General features: G+C 42.4%; 1 protein-coding gene across 4 annotated transcripts in view; it reads left to right on the top strand.

Annotated features, from left to right (window-relative positions):
• LOC126457618 (phospholipid-transporting ATPase IF-like) overlaps positions 1-20,315 on the top strand; it is a 650,785-nt gene that overhangs the window by 601,702 nt on the left and 28,768 nt on the right. For all 4 annotated transcript variants that reach the window (XM_050094076.1, XM_050094075.1, XM_050094077.1 and 1 more), the window contains one exon: positions 8,275-8,434. In XM_050094076.1, the coding sequence (XP_049950033.1) occupies positions 8,275-8,434 (160 nt within the window). The remainder of the gene's footprint in view (positions 1-8,274; positions 8,435-20,315) is intronic.

Genomic DNA, 20,315 nt, shown 5'->3' with positions numbered 1-20,315 from the left:
TTATTGAATTCTTCTGGGGTAATGGCAATTTCTTCTTTGTGTTTAGTGTGTGCAGTGGAGTTAATTACACTCCAGGCCTTCTTGCATTTATTGTTATATTTTTCAATGTTTACTATGTTATGCAGTTTCTTTGCTTCATTTATTGCCTTCCTATACTTGCATTTAGCTTTAGCGTACAGGTCTTTATACAGTTCTGATTTACTGGTTTTGCACTGACTAGAATACAGCATAACAGTATTTTTCAGTTGCCCTAACTGTGGAGTATACCATTCCTTCGTTTTTCTTTTCTTGTAATTACTACTAATATTCACTGTACATTTTTTCAGCGGGATGTTATTTTCAAATACATTTAAAAAGACAGAGAAAAACTCTGTGAACAGTGTTGAAGCCTAATAAAACATGTGTCCCAACTGAAATAAGTGAAGGCATGTCTAAACCTATCCATCCTCTCTCTGCTCACTGGTCTAGTAATCACAGTTTTAGATTCTGGTTTGGTGCAGTCTGAAGTTACATTATTAAGACTAAGATATACTGCATCATGGTCTGAGAAAGGGAAACTAATTACATCAGTGGACATACAAGTTCTCTTAATATTTGTAAATATATTGTCTAGACAGGAAGAACCTCTGGTAGGTTTGCAGTTAACATAGCACAGGTTAAATTGTTGAAGCACATTTTTGAGCTCTGTCACAATTTTTCTGTCCTGCAGGACATCAAAACTTGAATTGATATCCCCTCCAATGACAACATTGTATTTTTTTCCATTTTGGTATACATATGTACATTAAGAGTTCCTCAAGTTTCTCCAGAAAGCTATGGGGGTCACCGCTAGGTGGCCTGTGCACTACTACTACCATTAGCTTAAGGCTCTCAATTACTAGACCTGACATTTCAAAATGCATTTCATCACAAAGGGTACTGAGATCTATCCTGCCACAGTTTGGTGCAAGAGGTGTTTTTGCATATATTGCTACCCCACCACGTAAGTGCTGTTTTCTGCAATAGCAACTAAGTAGTGTGTAATCATCCAATACTTTGTACCCAAGCTCATCCTCTTTACACCAATGTTCACTTAAACATAGAATATCTATCACGTTTTCATTTGAAAATTCGTTGACAAGTTTTTATCTGCCATGCCCTGAATATTGAGGTAGCATATTTTAAACTCTACTTTAGGCATTTCTTTTTTTGCATATTCTCTTAGTTGACATGACTTACTGTTACTGCATGAAAGTTGACCGGGTTGTGTCCTTATGTTACTAGAACACCCAACCTGGTCTATGCATACAAGTTTTTTGTCATCTCAGTTGAAACATAATCCAAACACATTACTGGTCTTTTTTCCTTCTCTAGCTTATCCAATACTATTCCGATAATTGTATCACTTAAAACACGTTTACCTAGATAGCTGAAATGTTGACCATGCTTGGTATGCCATTCTCTGCTACAACTACTGGTGTTAATTAAGGAAACATTCTTAAAGTGCTTACAGATAGCTTTGTACTCCTTGTTTGTCTGCTCCACTTCCTTATTCACACATGACCACTGGGGCAAATCATGTCGATGTGGCACATTAACAACAATCATGTTGGTGTGGGTTAACATTCCGAGAGTCTCCTTCAGTGTCAAAGTAGCAATCTTCCTTTCATTTCTGCTGACGTCGTTTGCTCCGGCCATTACCACTACAAAGTCTCTGTCCGCGAGGACTGTGCTTTCTTTCTTGATTGATGTTGAAACATCTCGTAAACCAGCTCCTGATTTAACGGTACCTTCTATTTCAAACTCGTTAATCACACGAGGTCCACTTTCAGTTAACATAGCTACTAATCCTCTGGCGTAACTGTCTGAATAAATCTTGATTTTACGTTTTTTCTTATACCTTACTTGGCTGTTCGCTAAGTTTTGAGAGTCCTGCACCACTTTATCAGATGAGTGTGCTGATACAGTTTCTATGTCATCTGTGTTTTGAAGCAAATTATATTTGTTATTTAATGGTAACACAAAGTCCCACCTATGTTTATCGCTAATATGTTTGTAAGCGCTCCCCTTCAATTTTACAGTTACCCATCTACTACTAGGCCTGTTGTGAGCCGTTTTAGTCGTAGCTTCACTTTCTGGCAATCCTTCCATAGGTTTGGGGATATTAAGACATACCTGATGACCACTCTCTTCCAATTTAAGCTTGAGTCTTCTGTTTTCATCACTCAGAATTTTTGTGTCCTCTCGTAGCTCAGCAATAATTAACAACAGATCATTTTCGGAGGATGAAGCACCGATTTTCACATCTTTGGTTTTTGTTTTACCACGCCATTGCTCCGACTTGTGTGGATTTAATTCATATTTCTCGTACAGTTCTTTTAATTCATCCTGTAAGAGCCCAATAATTGTAATATATGATAGGTTTTCCTTTTTGATACTGTCGGTCTTCCTTGCTGCATCACACGTACACATTTCTTGATCATTAAGGGATGCAGCCTTTTGTTTACAATCCATACAGTTCCTCATAGTCGCACAATTATCGTCGCTTCTCAGGGAAGGATCAACCTTTCCGCAACGAAAATGAAATTTATGGTTACATTGGACACAGATGAAGCCACTTTTAACAGGTTTCGTGCACTTTTTGCAAGATTGACACTGTATAACACTATTTTCGTGAACTTCTATATTCAATACTTCCGCAACTGACGCCGTCTAGTCACTAAGTTAGCATGTGTGTAGTAAGTTACTTTGAGGCAATTACTATTACTAATGCTAGTGCCCTTAGGGAATATTGTGAAAATTAAATTCTTTTTGTTGTCTTTATGATCTGTTCTCTTCACTTCAGTTGGTATCTATACGCACCCCTAAAAACTTGGTGTTAGTGCCACAGCCTACAGGGTCACCATTTAATTTTAATGTAATAGCATTATTATTTTTGCATATATACATAATTGTTACTGCTTGACTTCTTTAAGTCAAGTGTTGCTTTATTTTCCTCTGATCATTTGTGTACATCTCTTGGCAAGTTATTAGCTCCGGCCAGTCCTGGTGTCTTATGCATTATTATTGTGTTTCTCTGGTGTCAGCAAACAGAGTACCGTCTTGTTGCATGACACTCACTTGGTAGGCACTAATATTGGCAAAAAAGGTACTGGGTCCAATATGCTCCATTGTGGGACAGCTATTTTGATATGTTTAACCTCTGATAGATGTTTCTCTATGCAACTGAGATTTCTGTTGGTCTTTGAAATGTCTACTCTGCATACTATATTTGTGAGAGATGAATCACCTGTTTATTGCTTCTTTTGTTCCTAGCATCTCTAATTTGTGGAGAAATATTTCATGATGTACTGTGTTGAACACATTGGACAAATCCAGATAAATTCTTGTTACCTCTATAAGGGCCTCTATTATCATTTTAGTAAATTCTGCTACCATGCTGCTTTTTCTGTACTACTGCCGTGTCTGAATACGAATTGAACAATACTTGAGTATTTCACATTACTGCAGAATTTATAATGTCTAGTCAATTCGTTATGTGACTCTACTTCATATTTACATTGTGAGCAATGGCAAAGTAAATAGTTATTGTAGCCTTGCACATTTGTGTCTGGATAATTGAATTCTCATGAAGAAATGTTTGAAATCTATTGCAAGTAGACAGTTAATACAAATTTTTGGAGCATCACCATGATAAAAAGTCCCACACTCTCAGTTTCAGATTTCAAAAGATGGTTTTCAGTGCATCCACAACTCAACTCTGTAATCACCTCCAGTGATTGTCCTTGAACACCACATGTCTCAGTGTCTTATCATATGGAAAAGAAGTTCCTCTTCGTTCTCTTCTTGGGAGACCAGGTTTTATGAATTGCAACACATGTATTCTCATCTTCAAATAACCTCTTCTTTCTTTCCAAGCAATGGAAAATCTTTTTTTTTCTTTTATAATTCATCTGAAACATCATAGTACTGAAGTCAAGATTTTTTACTGTTTTACCTTACATACAAATATCCACCACTGTCAGTTTTCTTTAAAATTTCACAGCACTTGATGTGCCATTGTTCCTCTGTCATGGAATTTGGTGTACAGAATGAGCAAAGCTTTTTGATTTTAATGCAGCCTTAAAAAATGGTTGTTGCTGCTCACCTGATAACAGAGATGCTGAGTCACAGATAGGCACGACAAAAAGACTGTCTGCAGCAAGTAAGCTTTGGCCAAAAAGGTAGACACCCCTCCCCTCACACACACACACACACACACACACACACACACACACACACACAATTGCAATTCACACACACATGACCACAGTCTCTGGCTGCTGAGACCAGAGTGCAAGCAACAGTACATGATGGGAGAAGCAGCCAGGTGGTGGAGGTAAGGAGGAGGCTGGGTTAGGGAGGGGGAGGAATAGTAGGGTAGGGGTTGCAGACTATAAGTTGCTGCTTGTGGGAGCATACAGGGACACGGTGGAGAGACGGTAGGACAGCTAGGTGCAGTTGGGAGGTTAGACAAGGGGCAGGCAGTAGCAGAAAAGGAGAGAAGTAAAAAGATTTGGGGTGTGTTGGTTGGGCAGAGGGCTGTCTGGTGCTGGAATGGGAAGAGGGGTGGGGTTTGGTGGGTAATCAATGACTAAAAAAGGTTGAGGCCAGGAGGGTTATAGGAACGTAGCATATATTGCAGGGAGAGTTCCACCCTGTGCTATTCAGAAAAGCTGGTGTTGGTGCGAAGGAACCAGATAGTACAGGCTGTGAAGCAGTCATTGAAATGAAGAACATCATGTTGGGCTAGGTGGTCCAGTTGTTTCTTGGCCACAGTTTGGCAGTGGCCATTCATGTGGACAGACAGATTGTTGGTTGTCATACCCACATAGAAAGCAGCACAGTGGTTGTATGTTACATCCTTCCACCACTACTTACTCAAGTCCAGTCTCGAACATCATCTATCCCACCGAAGACAGGGCTACCTGTGAAACCAGTCATGTGATCTATAAACTAAGCTGCAACCTCTGTGCTGCATTCTACATGGGCATGACGACTAACCAGCCACTGACAAACTGTGGCCAAGAAACAGCTGGATCACACAGTTGCTGAGCATGCTGCCCAACATGATGCTCTTCGTTTCAAAGACTGCTTCAGAGTCAGTGCCATTTGAATCCTTCCCATGAACACCAGCTTTTCTGAACTGTGCAAGGGGGAACTCTCCATTCAATATATCCTACGTTCCCGTTACATGCCAGGCTTCAGCCTACATTAGTCATTCTGCTTACCCATCTAGCCCCTTCCCTCTTAGCATTCCAGCACTAGACAGCCCTCTATTCCACCATCGCACCCACAGTCTGTTTACTTCTTTCCCTTCCCACTGCCCCACCCTGCCCTCTGTCTAACTCCCAACTGCACCTGGCTGCCCTACTCTTTCCCCACCTCATCCCTGTATCCTCCTACTTTACCATCCTCCACTCCTACCCTGCTACAGCTCCCCATCCCTGTGCCAGCCTCCTCCTTACCCCATTGCCAGGTCACTTCTTTCATCATATGCTGCTGTTCACAGTCCGGCCGCAGCAGCCGGAGACTGTGGTCATGTGTGTGTGTGTGTGTGTGTGTGTGTGTGTGTGTGTGTGTGTGTGTGTGTGTGCGCGTGTGCACGTTGTCTGTTTGTGATTAAGGAACACGGGTTTTAATTGTCGCCGTCCTCCCAGATTCGTGCCTATTTGTGACTCACCATCTTCGCTATATGGTGTGAAGTAGCTGTCCTTTCTATGATAGTGTCATTACTCCATCCGGGATGTTCCATTGTTTGATTTTGTACAGAATGGTAAAAATTTCACACAGATGCAAGCCAAAGGTTTCCTCACCTTAAGATGACAAACACCAAATTATGTTCAAAAAAATGGTTCAGATGGCTCTGAGCACTATGGGACTTAACATCTGAGGTCATCAGTCCCCTAGAACTTAGAACTACTTAAACCTAACTAACCTAAGGACATCACACACACCCATGCCCGAGGCAGGATTCGAACCTGCTCAGATTGTAGCGCCTAGAACCGCTCGGCTACCCCGGCCAGCAGTTATCTTCACTAGCATGTCTACTGCTGTAGCATTCTCCATAATTGCCCATGAAGAAGAACCACCAGAATGGAAATCATTCTTCTGAATGAAGCTATGCCCCTCAAACCTTCTGAAACATAACAATATGGTAGAGAGACATGGGTGCTCTTTTCAAAGAATGAAGATATTTTCTCAAAACCTTGATCCAGTGTCAGTCCTTAAGAAAAAATTGCATTTCAAAATTGCTTACATATTTCTTTTTTCACATACAGCACTGTTTGCTGATAACTGATCAAAAAGGCAAAGAAATATTGACTGCAAGAGCTTGAGTCCACTGCTTCTGCAAAGGGCTGCAACACCAAAAAACACCAGGACTTTCACAATTTTCAAGGTCTCTGAGATAGGCAATTAATTCAGATAACCTTCAAAACATTAGGCACTCATACATGGAACAAGTGTTCAAAACTACAACAATTTTTAAAAGACTCTACATATCCGAACAAGTGCTAGTTTCTTTTCACTCTGTTTTTGTATTTGGACATAATAAATCATTTTTTAAATCCATTTTTCTAAATTATTAGCAATCAGGGGCCCAGCACCCAGAGACAGTGTCCTTGTGTGTGAAAGTTGTGCTCGTATGAATGTGTTATGTTTACTACCTGTATTTCAGAAGAAGTTCTTTGTCTGGAAGCTTAAATATTTTAGCAGTCTTTTTCATTGTGCCTGCCTGCAGCTCAATGCTTCCTCCATGTAATGAGTAGCAATCTATCCTTTCCATATTTTTGTTCTTCAATCCTGGACTTTCCATTGTTTGAAAGACAAGCACTGCCCACGTAGCGGAGGCAATAATTTGTAGATACAAGATAACCAAGAATTTTAACTTGGTAACTCAACTTAAGAACTTTTGTTTGGCAGAATAAAAAATACTGAACATACTGGAGCATGGTAGCTTAGCTTATTAGCTTATTCCTTTGTTTGTATTCCCTCTAGGACTTTCCTTTATCATATTAACACAACCTCTGTCTCAGAGGAGTGTATCTTTTCTTAATTGGTAAATGTAAAATATGAACTGAGCATTTTTTTTCCTCTGTTGTGGTACCTAAAAGACATCATTTTGGGTAGAAAAAGCACTTAAATTTTGAAAGGCCAGAACAGTTGTTCTTGTTGTTAGTTTTCTTGTGAAGAGTAGATTAGCAAGGAACAGAAAATATATTTTATCTTTTGCATTATGACCGACCTAATTTGTTTCATTTTGCCAGAAAATTATCTTTTACGTGATGGTGTTTTGTAATTTTTAGCAATAAGAGTACTTCTGGATAGTAAAGGTATCTAATAAGACCTTAATCTGGTATCTGAATAAGGTTGCATGCAGTTAAACATAATCAGCCCTTTTGTAGCAAAGGATTCATGCATATACAGTTAACAAGTGCTCTCATTTTACTGAAAATATGAAGTCATATTTTCCTTCCAATGCTTTTGCACAATGAGTAGGACTGCCATTAATCATCAATTGTTAGGTGAAGCAGTAAGTAGTGTGCTACATAAAGATCAGAGAGATGATATATTTGTCTATTTCCTTCCTTAATTTAACTATTCCAGTCCACTGGTACTGTTGAAGAGATGTGACTCTGGCCATACGGATAATTATGACTTGTCAATTGACAAATACACTTTGTTTGATTTGAATGATTGAAATTGTCGTGAGATTGTATAAAATCTGGAAAGAATTGCTGAATATGAGAGCTGAAAGAGAGGGAGGCTCAGCATAGTCAAATAACAGGTGCCAGTAACATAATAGTAAAGAAATATGTGAAAACTGCAACATTTTGGACTTAGGTGTCATCACAGGTAGAGAGAAAAATAGATAAAAACTGATTCTTGAGTTAAAAGACAGGACATAGAGGTAGTATGAAAATTAAAATTCATAAGTAATAAATAATATTAAAAGTCATGACAAATCAGTACAGCATTTGTAAGCACTGTTGATTAGGAAGTAGTAGTATAAACAGAGAGAATATGTGCTAGTGTTCTACTTGAGGCAATTTGTACACTTTCTTCTTTTGTTCTCTTATGTTTTGAATTCAGAAGAAACTATTATTGGCTCCGAAACTTTAATATTCCTTTTTATTTGATGTATTTGCTTGTAGTACTGGCCTTTCTTCTTCTTGTTACTTTTTATCAACCACAACAGAATTACAAGCAGCATTGCCTTGGATGATTAACATTACCTTCCCATTTCTGTTTCAGGTCTATCCTTGGATATAACTTGTTCTGGGTTTACAACATGTTACTGGCATCTCCATCATTCTGGCTGATATCAGTGTTGACAACAGTTGTATGCCTCATACCAGATGTTACTTTTCCATTGTTACTTGGAAAGATAAATTCATACTTTAGAAAACTAAGTGTAAGTAGTCTATAAACAATAGAAAACTAAGTTTAAGTAGTGTATAAACAAACAGTAATCTTATTTTGTGTTTTATATTTCTGCTATACTTTTAGTTGACCTGAAATTAAAAATGGTATCATAGTTGTTCTCATAAACTTGTTAAAAGTTGAACCAGTGTAGTAGTACAAGATAAGAATTGCTCTTCATGATAAGAGAAGAATTGTTCTTCATGATACCCTCATGGCTCTCATTTGCTAATGGTGGAACAACTTGTGTTAACTGTGAATGAGGCAAGTCTAAAATTTCTGCAAAACCATAAAAATACAGTAAGTTAGAAGTAGAAAGTATACGTCGAATGTAATCCTTACACACCATTTCATGTCCCTTTGTATTGTGGTATTAGTGAGGATTGTTGAGCGTAATAATACAAGGTGCAATTAATAAAATATACATCTAAAAACAAAGATGATGTGACTTACCAAACGAAAGTGCTGGCAGGTTGATAGACACACAAACAAACACAGACACACACACAAAATTCAAGCTTTCGCAACCAACGGTTGCTTCGCCAGGAAAGAGGGAAGGAGAGGAAAATACGAAAGGATGTGGGTTTTAAGGGAGAGGGTAAGGAGTCATTCCAATCCCGGGAGCGGAAAGACTTACCTTAGCGGGAAAAAAGGACGGGTATACACTTGCACACACACACATATCCATCCGCACATACGCAGACACAAGCAGACATTCGTTAAGGCAAAGAGTTTGGGCAGAACTCTTTGCCTTTACAAATGTCTGCTTGTGTCTGTGTATGTGCGGATGGATATGTGTGTGTGTGTGTGTGTGTGTGTGTGTGTGTGTGTGTGTGTGTGTGCGCGAGTGTATACCTGTCCTTTTTTCCCCCTAAGGTAAGACTTTCCGCTCCCGGGATTGGAATGACTCCTTATCCTCTCCCTTAAAAGCCACATCCTTTCGTCTTTTCCTCTCCTTCCCTCTTTCCTGACGAAGCAACCGTTGGTTGCGAAAGCTTGAATTTTGTGTGTATGTTTGTGTTTGTTTGTGTGTCTATCGACCTGCCAGCACTTTCGTTTGGTAAGTCACACCATCTTTGTTTTTAGATATATTTTTCCCACGTGGAATGTTTCCCTCTATTATATTCATAATAAATATACAGATAAACATCATAGGGGCAAAAAAAGATACTATAAGGGCTTTACACTGAAGAGCCAAAGAAATTTGTACACCTACCTAATAACAGATAGGGCCTCCCGCAAGCACACAGAAGTGACACAACACATGATAGCATTCACTCAACTAATGTCTGAGATAGTGCTGGAGGCAATTGACACTATGAATCCTGCAGGGCTGTCCATAAATCTGTAAGATTATGAGGGGTTGGGGATCACTTCTGAACAGCATGTTGCAAGGCATCCCAGATATGCTCAGTAATGTTCATGTCTGGGGAGTTTGGTGGCCAGTGGAAGCATTTGAGCTCAGAAGAGTGTTGGAGCCACTTTGTAGCAATTCTGGATGTGGGGGTGTCACATTGTCCTGCTGGAATTGCACAAGTCCATCAGAACGCACAATGGACATGAACGGATGCAGGTGGTCAGATAAGATGCTTACGTACGTGTCACCTGTCAGAGTCATATCTAGATGTATCAATGGTCCCATATCACTCCAACTGCGCACACCTCACATGATTACAGAACCTCCAACATCTTGAACAGTCCCCTCCTGACATGCAGGGTCTAGAAACAAGGCTCCTCCAACCAGGCAGCATGTTTCCAGTCATCAACAGTCCAGTGTCAGTGTTGATCTACATCTGCATCATACTCTGTGAGCCACCTAATGGTGTGTGGCACAGGGTACTTTCAGTACCACTAACTGATCCTTGCAATCCTGTTCTACTCGCGAATAGTGAGTGGTAAGAATGATTGTTGGTAAGTCTATGTACTGGCTCCAATTTCTTAATTTCTCAAATTTTCTCCTAGTGGTCAATATGCGAGATGTATGTCAGAGGAAGTAGTACATTGTCCGACTCCACCTGAAAAGTGCTGTCCCGAAATTTCAATAGAAAATCTCTCCATGGTGCACAATGCCTCTCTTGTTACATCTGCCAGTGGAGTTTGTTTAGCATCTCTGTAATGCTCTCTCGCCAGCTAAATGATCTCATGCTGAAACGCGCCACTGTTCGTTGGATCTTCTCTATCTCCTCTATCAGTCCTACATGGCAGGGATCCCAGATAGATGAACAGTACTCAAAAATCAGGCAAACAGTGCCTTATAAGCCACTTCTTTTGTGAATGAGTTACATTTCCTTAAGATTCTTCCGATGAATCTGAGTCTAGTGTCAGCTTTCCCACTATCTGTTTTATGTGGTCATTCCACTTAAGGTTGCTCTGGATAGTTACACCTAGATATTGTACATTAGACACTGTGTCCAGCTGTTTGTTATCAATAGTGTAGCTGTACAGTAGTGGATTTCTTTTCCTATGTATGTGTGCAATATGTTACATTTATTTACGTTCAGGGTTAACTGCCAGAGCCTGCACCAATCATCAGTTCTCTGCAGGTCGTTCTGTAAATTTTTACTATCTTCTAGTATTGCTACTTTGGTATAGACAACTGCATCGCCTGCATATAGCCTTAAAGAGCATCTGACGCCTTCTACTATATATGCTCTTTAAGGCTATATGCAGGTGATGCAGTTGTCTATACCAAAGTAGCAATACTAGAAGATAGTAAAAATTTACAGAACGACCTGCAGAGAACTGATGATTGGTGCAGGCTCTGGCAGTTAACCCTGAACGTAAATAAATGTAACATATTGCACACATACATAGGAAAAGATGAGGTGACTTACCGAACGAAAGCGCTGGCAGGTCGATGCATTGTGCTGCATACCCCATGGAGGAACAGAGTGAGCTGAGTTTCACAGGATCTCTGTTTGCAGAATCCGTCTTGATTTTTATAGAGGAGATGTTCATTTTCCAAAACCATCATAATTCTTGAGCATAAAACATGTCCCATAATTCTACAACAAATTGACATCAACAATATTGGTCTATAATTGTGTGGATCTGTCTTACAGTCTTTTATCCAGTTGTTAGGTACCTTTCGTTGCTCAAGAGATCTACAATAAATTACTGCTAGAAGGGGAGCAAGTTCATTCACATAATCTTTATAGAATCTTTTAAGTATCTCATCTGGTCCTGATGCCGTTCCACTACTAAGCAATTGTAGCTGCTTTTCAGTTCCGTGATTGGCTATCTCAATATCTGGCAGTTCGACTTTCATACGATGATCGAAACGAGAGACAATGTTACAATCTTCCGTGGTGAAACAACTTTAGAAAACCGAATTCAGCATGAAACTTCCTGGCAGATTAAAACTGTGTGCCCGACCGAGACTCGAACTCGGGACCTTTGCCTTTCGCGGGCAAGTGCTCTACCAACTGAGCTACCGAAGCACGACTCACGCCCGGTACTCACAGCTCTACTTCTGCCAGTACCTCGTCTCCTACCTTCCAAACTTAACAGAAGCTCTCCTGCGAACCTTGCAGAACTAGCACTCCTGAAAGAAAGGATATTGCGGAGACATGGCTTAGCCACAGCCTGGGGGATGTTTCCAGAATGAGATTTTCACTCTGCAGCGGAGTGTGCGCTGATATGAAACTTCCTGGCAGATTAAAACTGTGTGCCCGACCGAGACTCGAACTCGGGACCTTTGCCTTTCGCGGGCAAGTGCTCTACCAACTGAGCTACCGAAGCACGACTCACGCCCGGTACTCACAGCTCTACTTCTGCCAGTACCTCGTCTCCTACCTTCCAAACTTAACAGAAGCTCTCCTGCGAACCTTGCAGAACTAGCACTCCTGAAAGAAAGGATATTGCGGAGACATGGCTTAGCCACAGCCTGGGGGATGTTTCCAGAATGAGATTTTCACTCTGCAGCGGAGTGTGCGCTGATATGAAACTTCCTGGCAGATTAAAACTGTGTGCCCGACCGAGACTCGAACTCGGGACCTTTGCCTTTCGCGGGCAAGTGCTCTACCAACTGAGCTACCGAAGCACGACTCACGCCCGGTACTCACAGCTCTACTTCTGCCAGTACCTCGTCTCCTACCTTCCAAACTTAACAGAAGCTCTCCTGCGAACCTTGCAGAACTAGCACTCCTGAAAGAAAGGATATTGCGGAGACATGGCTTAGCCACAGCCTGGGGGATGTTTCCAGAATGAGATTTTCACTCTGCAGCGGAGTGTGCGCTGATATGAAACTTCCTGGCAGATTAAAACTGTGTGCCCGACCGAGACTCGAACTCGGGACCTTTGCCTTTCGCGGGCAAGTGCTCTACCAACTGAGCTACCGAAGCACGACTCACGCCCGGTACTCACAGCTCTACTTCTGCCAGTACCTCGTCTCCTACCTTCCAAACTTAACAGAAGCTCTCCTGCGAACCTTGCAGAACTAGCACTCCTGAAAGAAAGGATATTGCGGAGACATGGCTTAGCCACAGCCTGGGGGATGTTTCCAGAATGAGATTTTCACTCTGCAGCGGAGTGTGCGCTGATATGAAACTTCCTGGCAGATTAAAACTGTGTGCCCGACCGAGACTCGAACTCGGGACCTTTGCCTTTCGCGGGCAAGTGCTCTACCAACTGAGCTACCGAAGCACGACTCACGCCCGGTACTCACAGCTCTACTTCTGCCAGTACCTCGTCTCCTACCTTCCAAACTTAACAGAAGCTCTCCTGCGAACCTTGCAGAACTAGCACTCCTGAAAGAAAGGATATTGCGGAGACATGGCTTAGCCACAGCCTGGGGGATGTTTCCAGAATGAGATTTTCACTCTGCAGCGGAGTGTGCGCTGATATGAAACTTCCTGGCAGATTAAAACTGTGTGCCCGACCGAGACTCGAACTCGGGACCTTTGCCTTTCGCGGGCAAGTGCTCTACCAACTGAGCTACCGAAGCACGACTCACGCCCGGTACTCACAGCTCTACTTCTGCCAGTACCTCGTCTCCTACCTTCCAAACTTAACAGAAGCTCTCCTGCGAACCTTGCAGAACTAGCACTCCTGAAAGAAAGGATATTGCGGAGACATGGCTTAGCCACAGCCTGGGGGATGTTTCCAGAATGAGATTTTCACTCTGCAGCGGAGTGTGCGCTGATATGAAACTTCCTGGCAGATTAAAACTGTGTGCCCGACCGAGACTCGAACTCGGGACCTTTGCCTTTCGCGGGCAAGTGCTCTACCAACTGAGCTACCGAAGCACGACTCACGCCCGGTACTCACAGCTCTACTTCTGCCAGTACCTCGTCTCCTACCTTCCAAACTTAACAGAAGCTCTCCTGCGAACCTTGCAGAACTAGCACTCCTGAAAGAAAGGATATTGAGGAGACATGGCTTAGCCACAGCCTGGGGGATGTTTCCAGAATGAGATTTTCACTCTGCAGCGGAGTGTGCGCTGATATGAAACTTCCTGGCAGATTAAAACTGTGTGCCCGACCGAGACTCGAACTCGGGACCTTTGCCTTTCGCGGGCAAGTGCTCTACCAACTGAGCTACCGAAGCACGACTCACGCCCGGTACTCACAGCTCTACTTCTGCCAGTACCTCGTCTCCTACCTTCCAAACTTAACAGAAGCTCTCCTGCGAACCTTGCAGAACTAGCACTCCTGAAAGAAAGGATATTGCGGAGACATGGCTTAGCCACAGCCTGGGGGATGTTTCCAGAATGAGATTTTCACTCTGCAGCGGAGTGTGCGCTGATATGAAACTTCCTGGCAGATTAAAACTGTGTGCCCGACCGAGACTCGAACTCGGGACCTTTGCCTTTCGCGGGCAAGTGCTCTACCAACTGAGCTACCGAAGCACGACTCACGCCCGGTACTCACAGCTCTACTTCTGCCAGTACCTCGTCTCCTACCTTCCAAACTTAACAGAAGCTCTCCTGCGAACCTTGCAGAACTAGCACTCCTGAAAGAAAGGATATTGCGGAGACATGGCTTAGCCACAGCCTGGGGGATGTTTCCAGAATGAGATTTTCACTCTGCAGCGGAGTGTGCGCTGATATGAAACTTCCTGGCAGATTAAAACTGTGTGCCCGACCGAGACTCGAACTCGGGACCTTTGCCTTTCGCGGGCAAGTGCTCTACCAACTGAGCTACCGAAGCACGACTCACGCCCGGTACTCACAGCTCTACTTCTGCCAGTACCTCGTCTCCTACCTTCCAAACTTAACAGAAGCTCTCCTGCGAACCTTGCAGAACTAGCACTCCTGAAAGAAAGGATATTGCGGAGACATGGCTTAGCCACAGCCTGGGGGATGTTTCCAGAATGAGATTTTCACTCTGCAGCGGAGTGTGCGCTGATATGAAACTTCCTGGCAGATTAAAACTGTGTGCCCGACCGAGACTCGAACTCGGGACCTTTGCCTTTCGCGGGCAAGTGCTCTACCAACTGAGCTACCGAAGCACGACTCACGCCCGGTACTCACAGCTCTACTTCTGCCAGTACCTCGTCTCCTACCTTCCAAACTTAACAGAAGCTCTCCTGCGAACCTTGCAGAACTAGCACTCCTGAAAGAAAGGATATTGCGGAGACATGGCTTAGCCACAGCCTGGGGGATGTTTCCAGAATGAGATTTTCACTCTGCAGCGGAGTGTGCGCTGATATGAAACTTCCTGGCAGATTAAAACTGTGTGCCCGACCGAGACTCGAACTCGGGACCTTTGCCTTTCGCGGGCAAGTGCTCTACCAACTGAGCTACCGAAGCACGACTCACGCCCGGTACTCACAGCTCTACTTCTGCCAGTACCTCGTCTCCTACCTTCCAAACTTAACAGAAGCTCTCCTGCGAACCTTGCAGAACTAGCACTCCTGAAAGAAAGGATATTGCGGAGACATGGCTTAGCCACAGCCTGGGGGATGTTTCCAGAATGAGATTTTCACTCTGCAGCGGAGTGTGCGCTGATATGAAACTTCCTGGCAGATTAAAACTGTGTGCCCGACCGAGACTCGAACTCGGGACCTTTGCCTTTCGCGGGCAAGTGCTCTACCAACTGAGCTACCGAAGCACGACTCACGCCCGGTACTCACAGCTCTACTTCTGCCAGTACCTCGTCTCCTACCTTCCAAACTTAACAGAAGCTCTCCTGCGAACCTTGCAGAACTAGCACTCCTGAAAGAAAGGATATTGCGGAGACATGGCTTAGCCACAGCCTGGGGGATGTTTCCAGAATGAGATTTTCACTCTGCAGCGGAGTGTTCGCAGGAGAGCTTCTGTTAAGTTTGGAAGGTAGGAGACGAGGTACTGGCAGAAGTAGAGCTGTGAGTACCGGGCGTGAGTCGTGCTTCGGTAGCTCAGTTGGTAGAGCACTTGCCCGCGAAAGGCAAAGGTCCCGAGTTCGAGTCTCGGTCGGGCACACAGTTTTAATCTGCCAGGAAGTTTCATATCAGCGCACACTCCGCTGCAGAGTGAAAATCTCATTCTGGAAACATCCCCCAGGCTGTGGCTAAGCCATGTCTCCGCAATATCCTTTCTTTCAGGAGTGCTAGTTCTGCAAGGTTCGCAGGAGAGCTTCTGTTAAGTTTGGAAGGTAGGAGACGAGGTACTGGCAGAAGTAGAGCTGTGAGTACCGGGCGTGAGTCGTGCTTCGGTAGCTCAGTTGGTAGAGCACTTGCCCGCGAAAGGCAAAGGTCCCGAGTTCGAGTCTCGGTCGGGCACACAGTTTTAATCTGCCAGGAAGTTTCATATCAGCGCACACTCCGCTGCAGAGTGAAAATCTCATTCTGGAAACATCCCCCAGGCTGTGGCTAAGCCATGTCTCCGCAATATCCTTTCTTTCAGGAGTGCTAGTTCTGCAAGGTTCGCAGGAGAGCTTCTGTTAAGTTTGGAAGGTAGGAGACGAGGTACTGGCAGAAGTAGAGCTGTGAGTACCGGGCGTGAGTCGTGCTTCGGTAGCTCAGTTGGTAGAGCACTTGCCCGCGAAAGGCAAAGGTCCCGAGTTCGAGTCTCGGTCGGGCACACAGTTTTAATCTGCCAGGAAGTTTCATATCAGCGCACACTCCGCTGCAGAGTGAAAATCTCATTCTGCGAATTCAGCATTTTGGCCTTCTCTCTCTTATCTTCCATTTCAGTGCTGGTGGGTCGCTGAAAGAATGAATAGATGATTTTGACCCACTTACTGATATTATGTTTGACCAAAGTCTCTTAGGGTTTTTACTCAGGTTGGTTGACAATGTCTTACTTTCAAAATCATTGAACGCAACGCTTTTCTCATTTTTGTTTCGTTCAGCTTTTGTTTATCAGCTAGGTTTTTACTTCTCTTGAATCTGAGATGAAGTGCTCTTTGTTTACGTAGTGCTTTTCTGACATGGCTATTAAACCATGGTGGATCTTTCCCATCCCTTAAAACCTTACTCGGAATATACTTGTCTAGGGCATATTGAACGATGCCTTTGAATTTTTTTCGTTTGTTCTCCACATATTTGTCCTCGATGCTGACTGCTGAGATATTCTGAGATTTGTATCCTGTCACCCATGCTGAACAAATATATCTTCCTACCTTTCTTAACATGCCTTGAGGGACCTGTCGTCATAGATTCTATCACAGTGTTATGATCACTGATATCTTCCTCTGTGTTAACTGATTCAATAAGTTCAGGTCTGTTTGTTGCCAGGAGGTCTAAGATGTTACCCTTATGAGTTGGTTCTCTGACTATCTACTCAAGGTAATTTTTTGGACAAGACATCCAGAACAATACCACAAGAATCCCTGTCTCTGGCACCAATTTTGATGGTGTAACACTCCAAATCTATACCTGGTAAGTTGAAGTCACCCCCTATTACAACGGCATGATCAGGAAAATTACTAATGATATTGTGCAAGTTCTGTCTGAAGCGCTCTACAACTACAGATCCTGACCCAGGTGGTCTATAAAAGCATCTGATCACCATTTTTGACTGTTCTTTGATACTCAGTTTCACCCAGATTAATTCACATTCATTGTAACCTCACTAGATTTTATCAAATTTTTTACTGCAATCAACATTCTGCCACCATTGGTGACTAACCTATCCTTACAATAAACATTCGAATCTGAAGTTAAGATTTCGTTGTCACTGACGTCTGGTTTCAGCCAGCTTTCTGTTCCCAATACTACCTGTGCATTATAACCTGCAGCAAGCAATACTAATTCTGAGCCCAGGCAAGGCGTAAAGCTTTGTGTCACGCAGTCATCAAGGGTACATGAGTGGGCCTTCAGCTATGAAAGCCAATATTGATTATGTTTCGTTGTATGGTTTGTATGCTGACACTTATGGTCCAGCATTGAAATCTGCAGCAATTTGAGGAAGGGTTGCACTTCTGTCATGTTGAATGATTCTCTTTAGTTGTCATTGGTCCCTTTTGTGCAGGATCTTTTTCTGGCCAGAGTGATGTCAGAGATTTGATGCTTTGCCGGATTCCTGATATTCATGGTACACTCGTGAAATAGTTGTACGGGAAAATCCCCATTTCATCACTACCTCAGAGATGTTGTGTCCCATCGCTCATGTGCCAACTATCATACCACATTCAAACTCACTTAAATCTTGGTAATCTGCCATTGTAGCAGCAATAACTGGTTTAACAACTGCACCAGACACTTGTTGTCTTATATAGTCATTGCTGACCACAGTGCCACATTCAGCCTGTTCACATATCTTCGTATTTGAATAACCATGCCTATACTCAGTTTCTTTGGTGCTTCAGTGTATATACACCCATGAGCAATTAAATTAGACACTGTTAGTGTACTCTGGAGAGAAGAAGTGCGTCTGTCACCTTGGCAAGCAGAATAATGCAGTACAAGTCCTGACTGGGATGTCATCAGATCTAGTGATAGCCAATGGTATGACAGGTGAGTGCTATGTGGGCATTATGTACGATTTAGCGTAATTTACAGTATGTTGTGAGTTCAAGAGTAGGAAAAGGAAAAATAGCAGTTGAATATGGACTGGGGAAATGAATGAAAGAGGAAGCCACCTAAAATTTTGCACAGAGTATATTTTAATCATCACTAACACTTGGTTTAAGACCTATGAAAGAAGGTTGCATATGTGAAAGAGACCTGGAGACACCGGAAGGTTTCAGATTGACTATGTAATGGTAAGACAGAGATTTCAGAACCAGATTTTAAATTGTAAAACTTTTCCAGGGGCAGATGTGGACTCTGACCACAATTTATTGGATATGAATTGTAGATTAAAGCTGAAGAAATTGCAGAAAAGTAGGAAATTAAGGAGATGGGACCTGGACAAGTTGAAAGAACCAGAGCTTGTTGGGAGTTTCAGAGAGGGCATTAGGTATCAGTTGACAAGAACAGGGGAAAGGAATACAGTAGAAAATGAATGGTTAACTTTATGAGATGAAATTATGAAGGCTGTAGCAGATCAAATATGTAAAAAGACAAGGCCACGTAAAAATCCCTGGGTAACACAGGAGATATTGAATTTAACTAATGAAAGGAGAAAATATGAAGATGAAGCAGGCTAAAGGGAGTACAAAGTCTAAAAAATGAGTGTGACAGGAAGTGCAAAATAGCTGAACAGGAGTGGACAAATGTAAGGATTTGGAAGAATATTTCACTAGGGATAAGATAGATACTGCTTAATAGAAAATTAAAGATGCCTTTTGGAGAAAAGAGAAGCAGCTGTGTGAATATCAAGAGTTCAGACAGAAAAATAGTTCTAAGCAAAGAAAAGAAAGCTAAAAGGTGAAAGGAGTATATAGAAGGTGTATACAAGGGAGATGAAGCTGAAGGCAGTATTATAGAATTGGAAGAGGATGTAGATGACGATGAGATGGGAAGTATGATACTGCAAGAAGAATTTGACAAAGCACTGACAGACACACATTGAAACAAGGCTTTGGGAGTAATGACAGTCCATTAAACTACTGATAGCCTTTGGAGAACCAGCCATGGCAAAACAACTCCACCTGGTGTGCAAGATGTGTGGAGCAGGAAAATTACTCTCAGACTTCAAGAATAGTGTAATAATTCCAATTCCAAAGAAAGCAGTTGCTGACAAGTGTGAAAATTACCAAAATATCAGTTTAATAAGTCACAACTGCAAAATAATAACACGAATATTTTACAGGAGAATGGAAAAACTAGTACAAGCTGACCTCAAGGAAGATCATTTAGGATTTCAGAGAAATATAGGTTCATGTGTGACTCTACCACTTATCTTAGAAGATAGGTTAAGAAAAGGCAAACCTACATTTATAGCATTTGTAGACTTGGATAAAGCTTTTGACAATGTTGATTGCAACATTCTCTTTGAAATTCTGAAGTTAACAGTGCTAAGATACAGTGAATGAAAGGTTATTTATAACTTTTACAGCAACCAGATGGCAGTCATAAGAGTTGGGGCATAAAAGGGAAGCAGTAATTGAGAATGGAGTGAGACAGAGTTGTAGCCTAGCCCTGATGTTAATCAATCTGTACATTGAGCAAGCAGTGAAGGAAATGAAAGAAAAATTTAGAGTAGCAATTAAGAAAAATTTAGAGCCGCAGTTAAAGTTCAGGGAGAATTAATAAAAGCTTTGAGGTTTGCCAATGACATTGTAATTTCATCAGAGACAGTAAAGGACATGGAAGAGCGGTTCTACAGAATGGACAGTGTCTTGAACGGAGGAAGATGATCATCAACAAAAGCAGAACAACAATAATGGAGTTTAGTCGAATTAAATCCGTTGATACTAAGGGAGTTACCTTGAGAAATGAGACACTTAAAGTAGTGCATAGGTTTTGTTATTTGGGCAGAAAAATAACTGATGATGATGGCCAAAGTAGAGAGGGTATAAAATGGAGACTGGCAATCACAAGAAAAGCATTTCTGAGGAAGAGAA

Source organism: Schistocerca serialis, chromosome 2 (assembly GCF_023864345.2).
Source record: "Schistocerca serialis cubense isolate TAMUIC-IGC-003099 chromosome 2, iqSchSeri2.2, whole genome shotgun sequence".
Lineage (NCBI taxonomy): Eukaryota > Metazoa > Arthropoda > Insecta > Orthoptera > Acrididae > Schistocerca > Schistocerca serialis.
The sequence above is the reverse complement of the archived record's forward strand: the minus strand, read 5'-3'. Positions and strand labels throughout refer to the sequence as shown.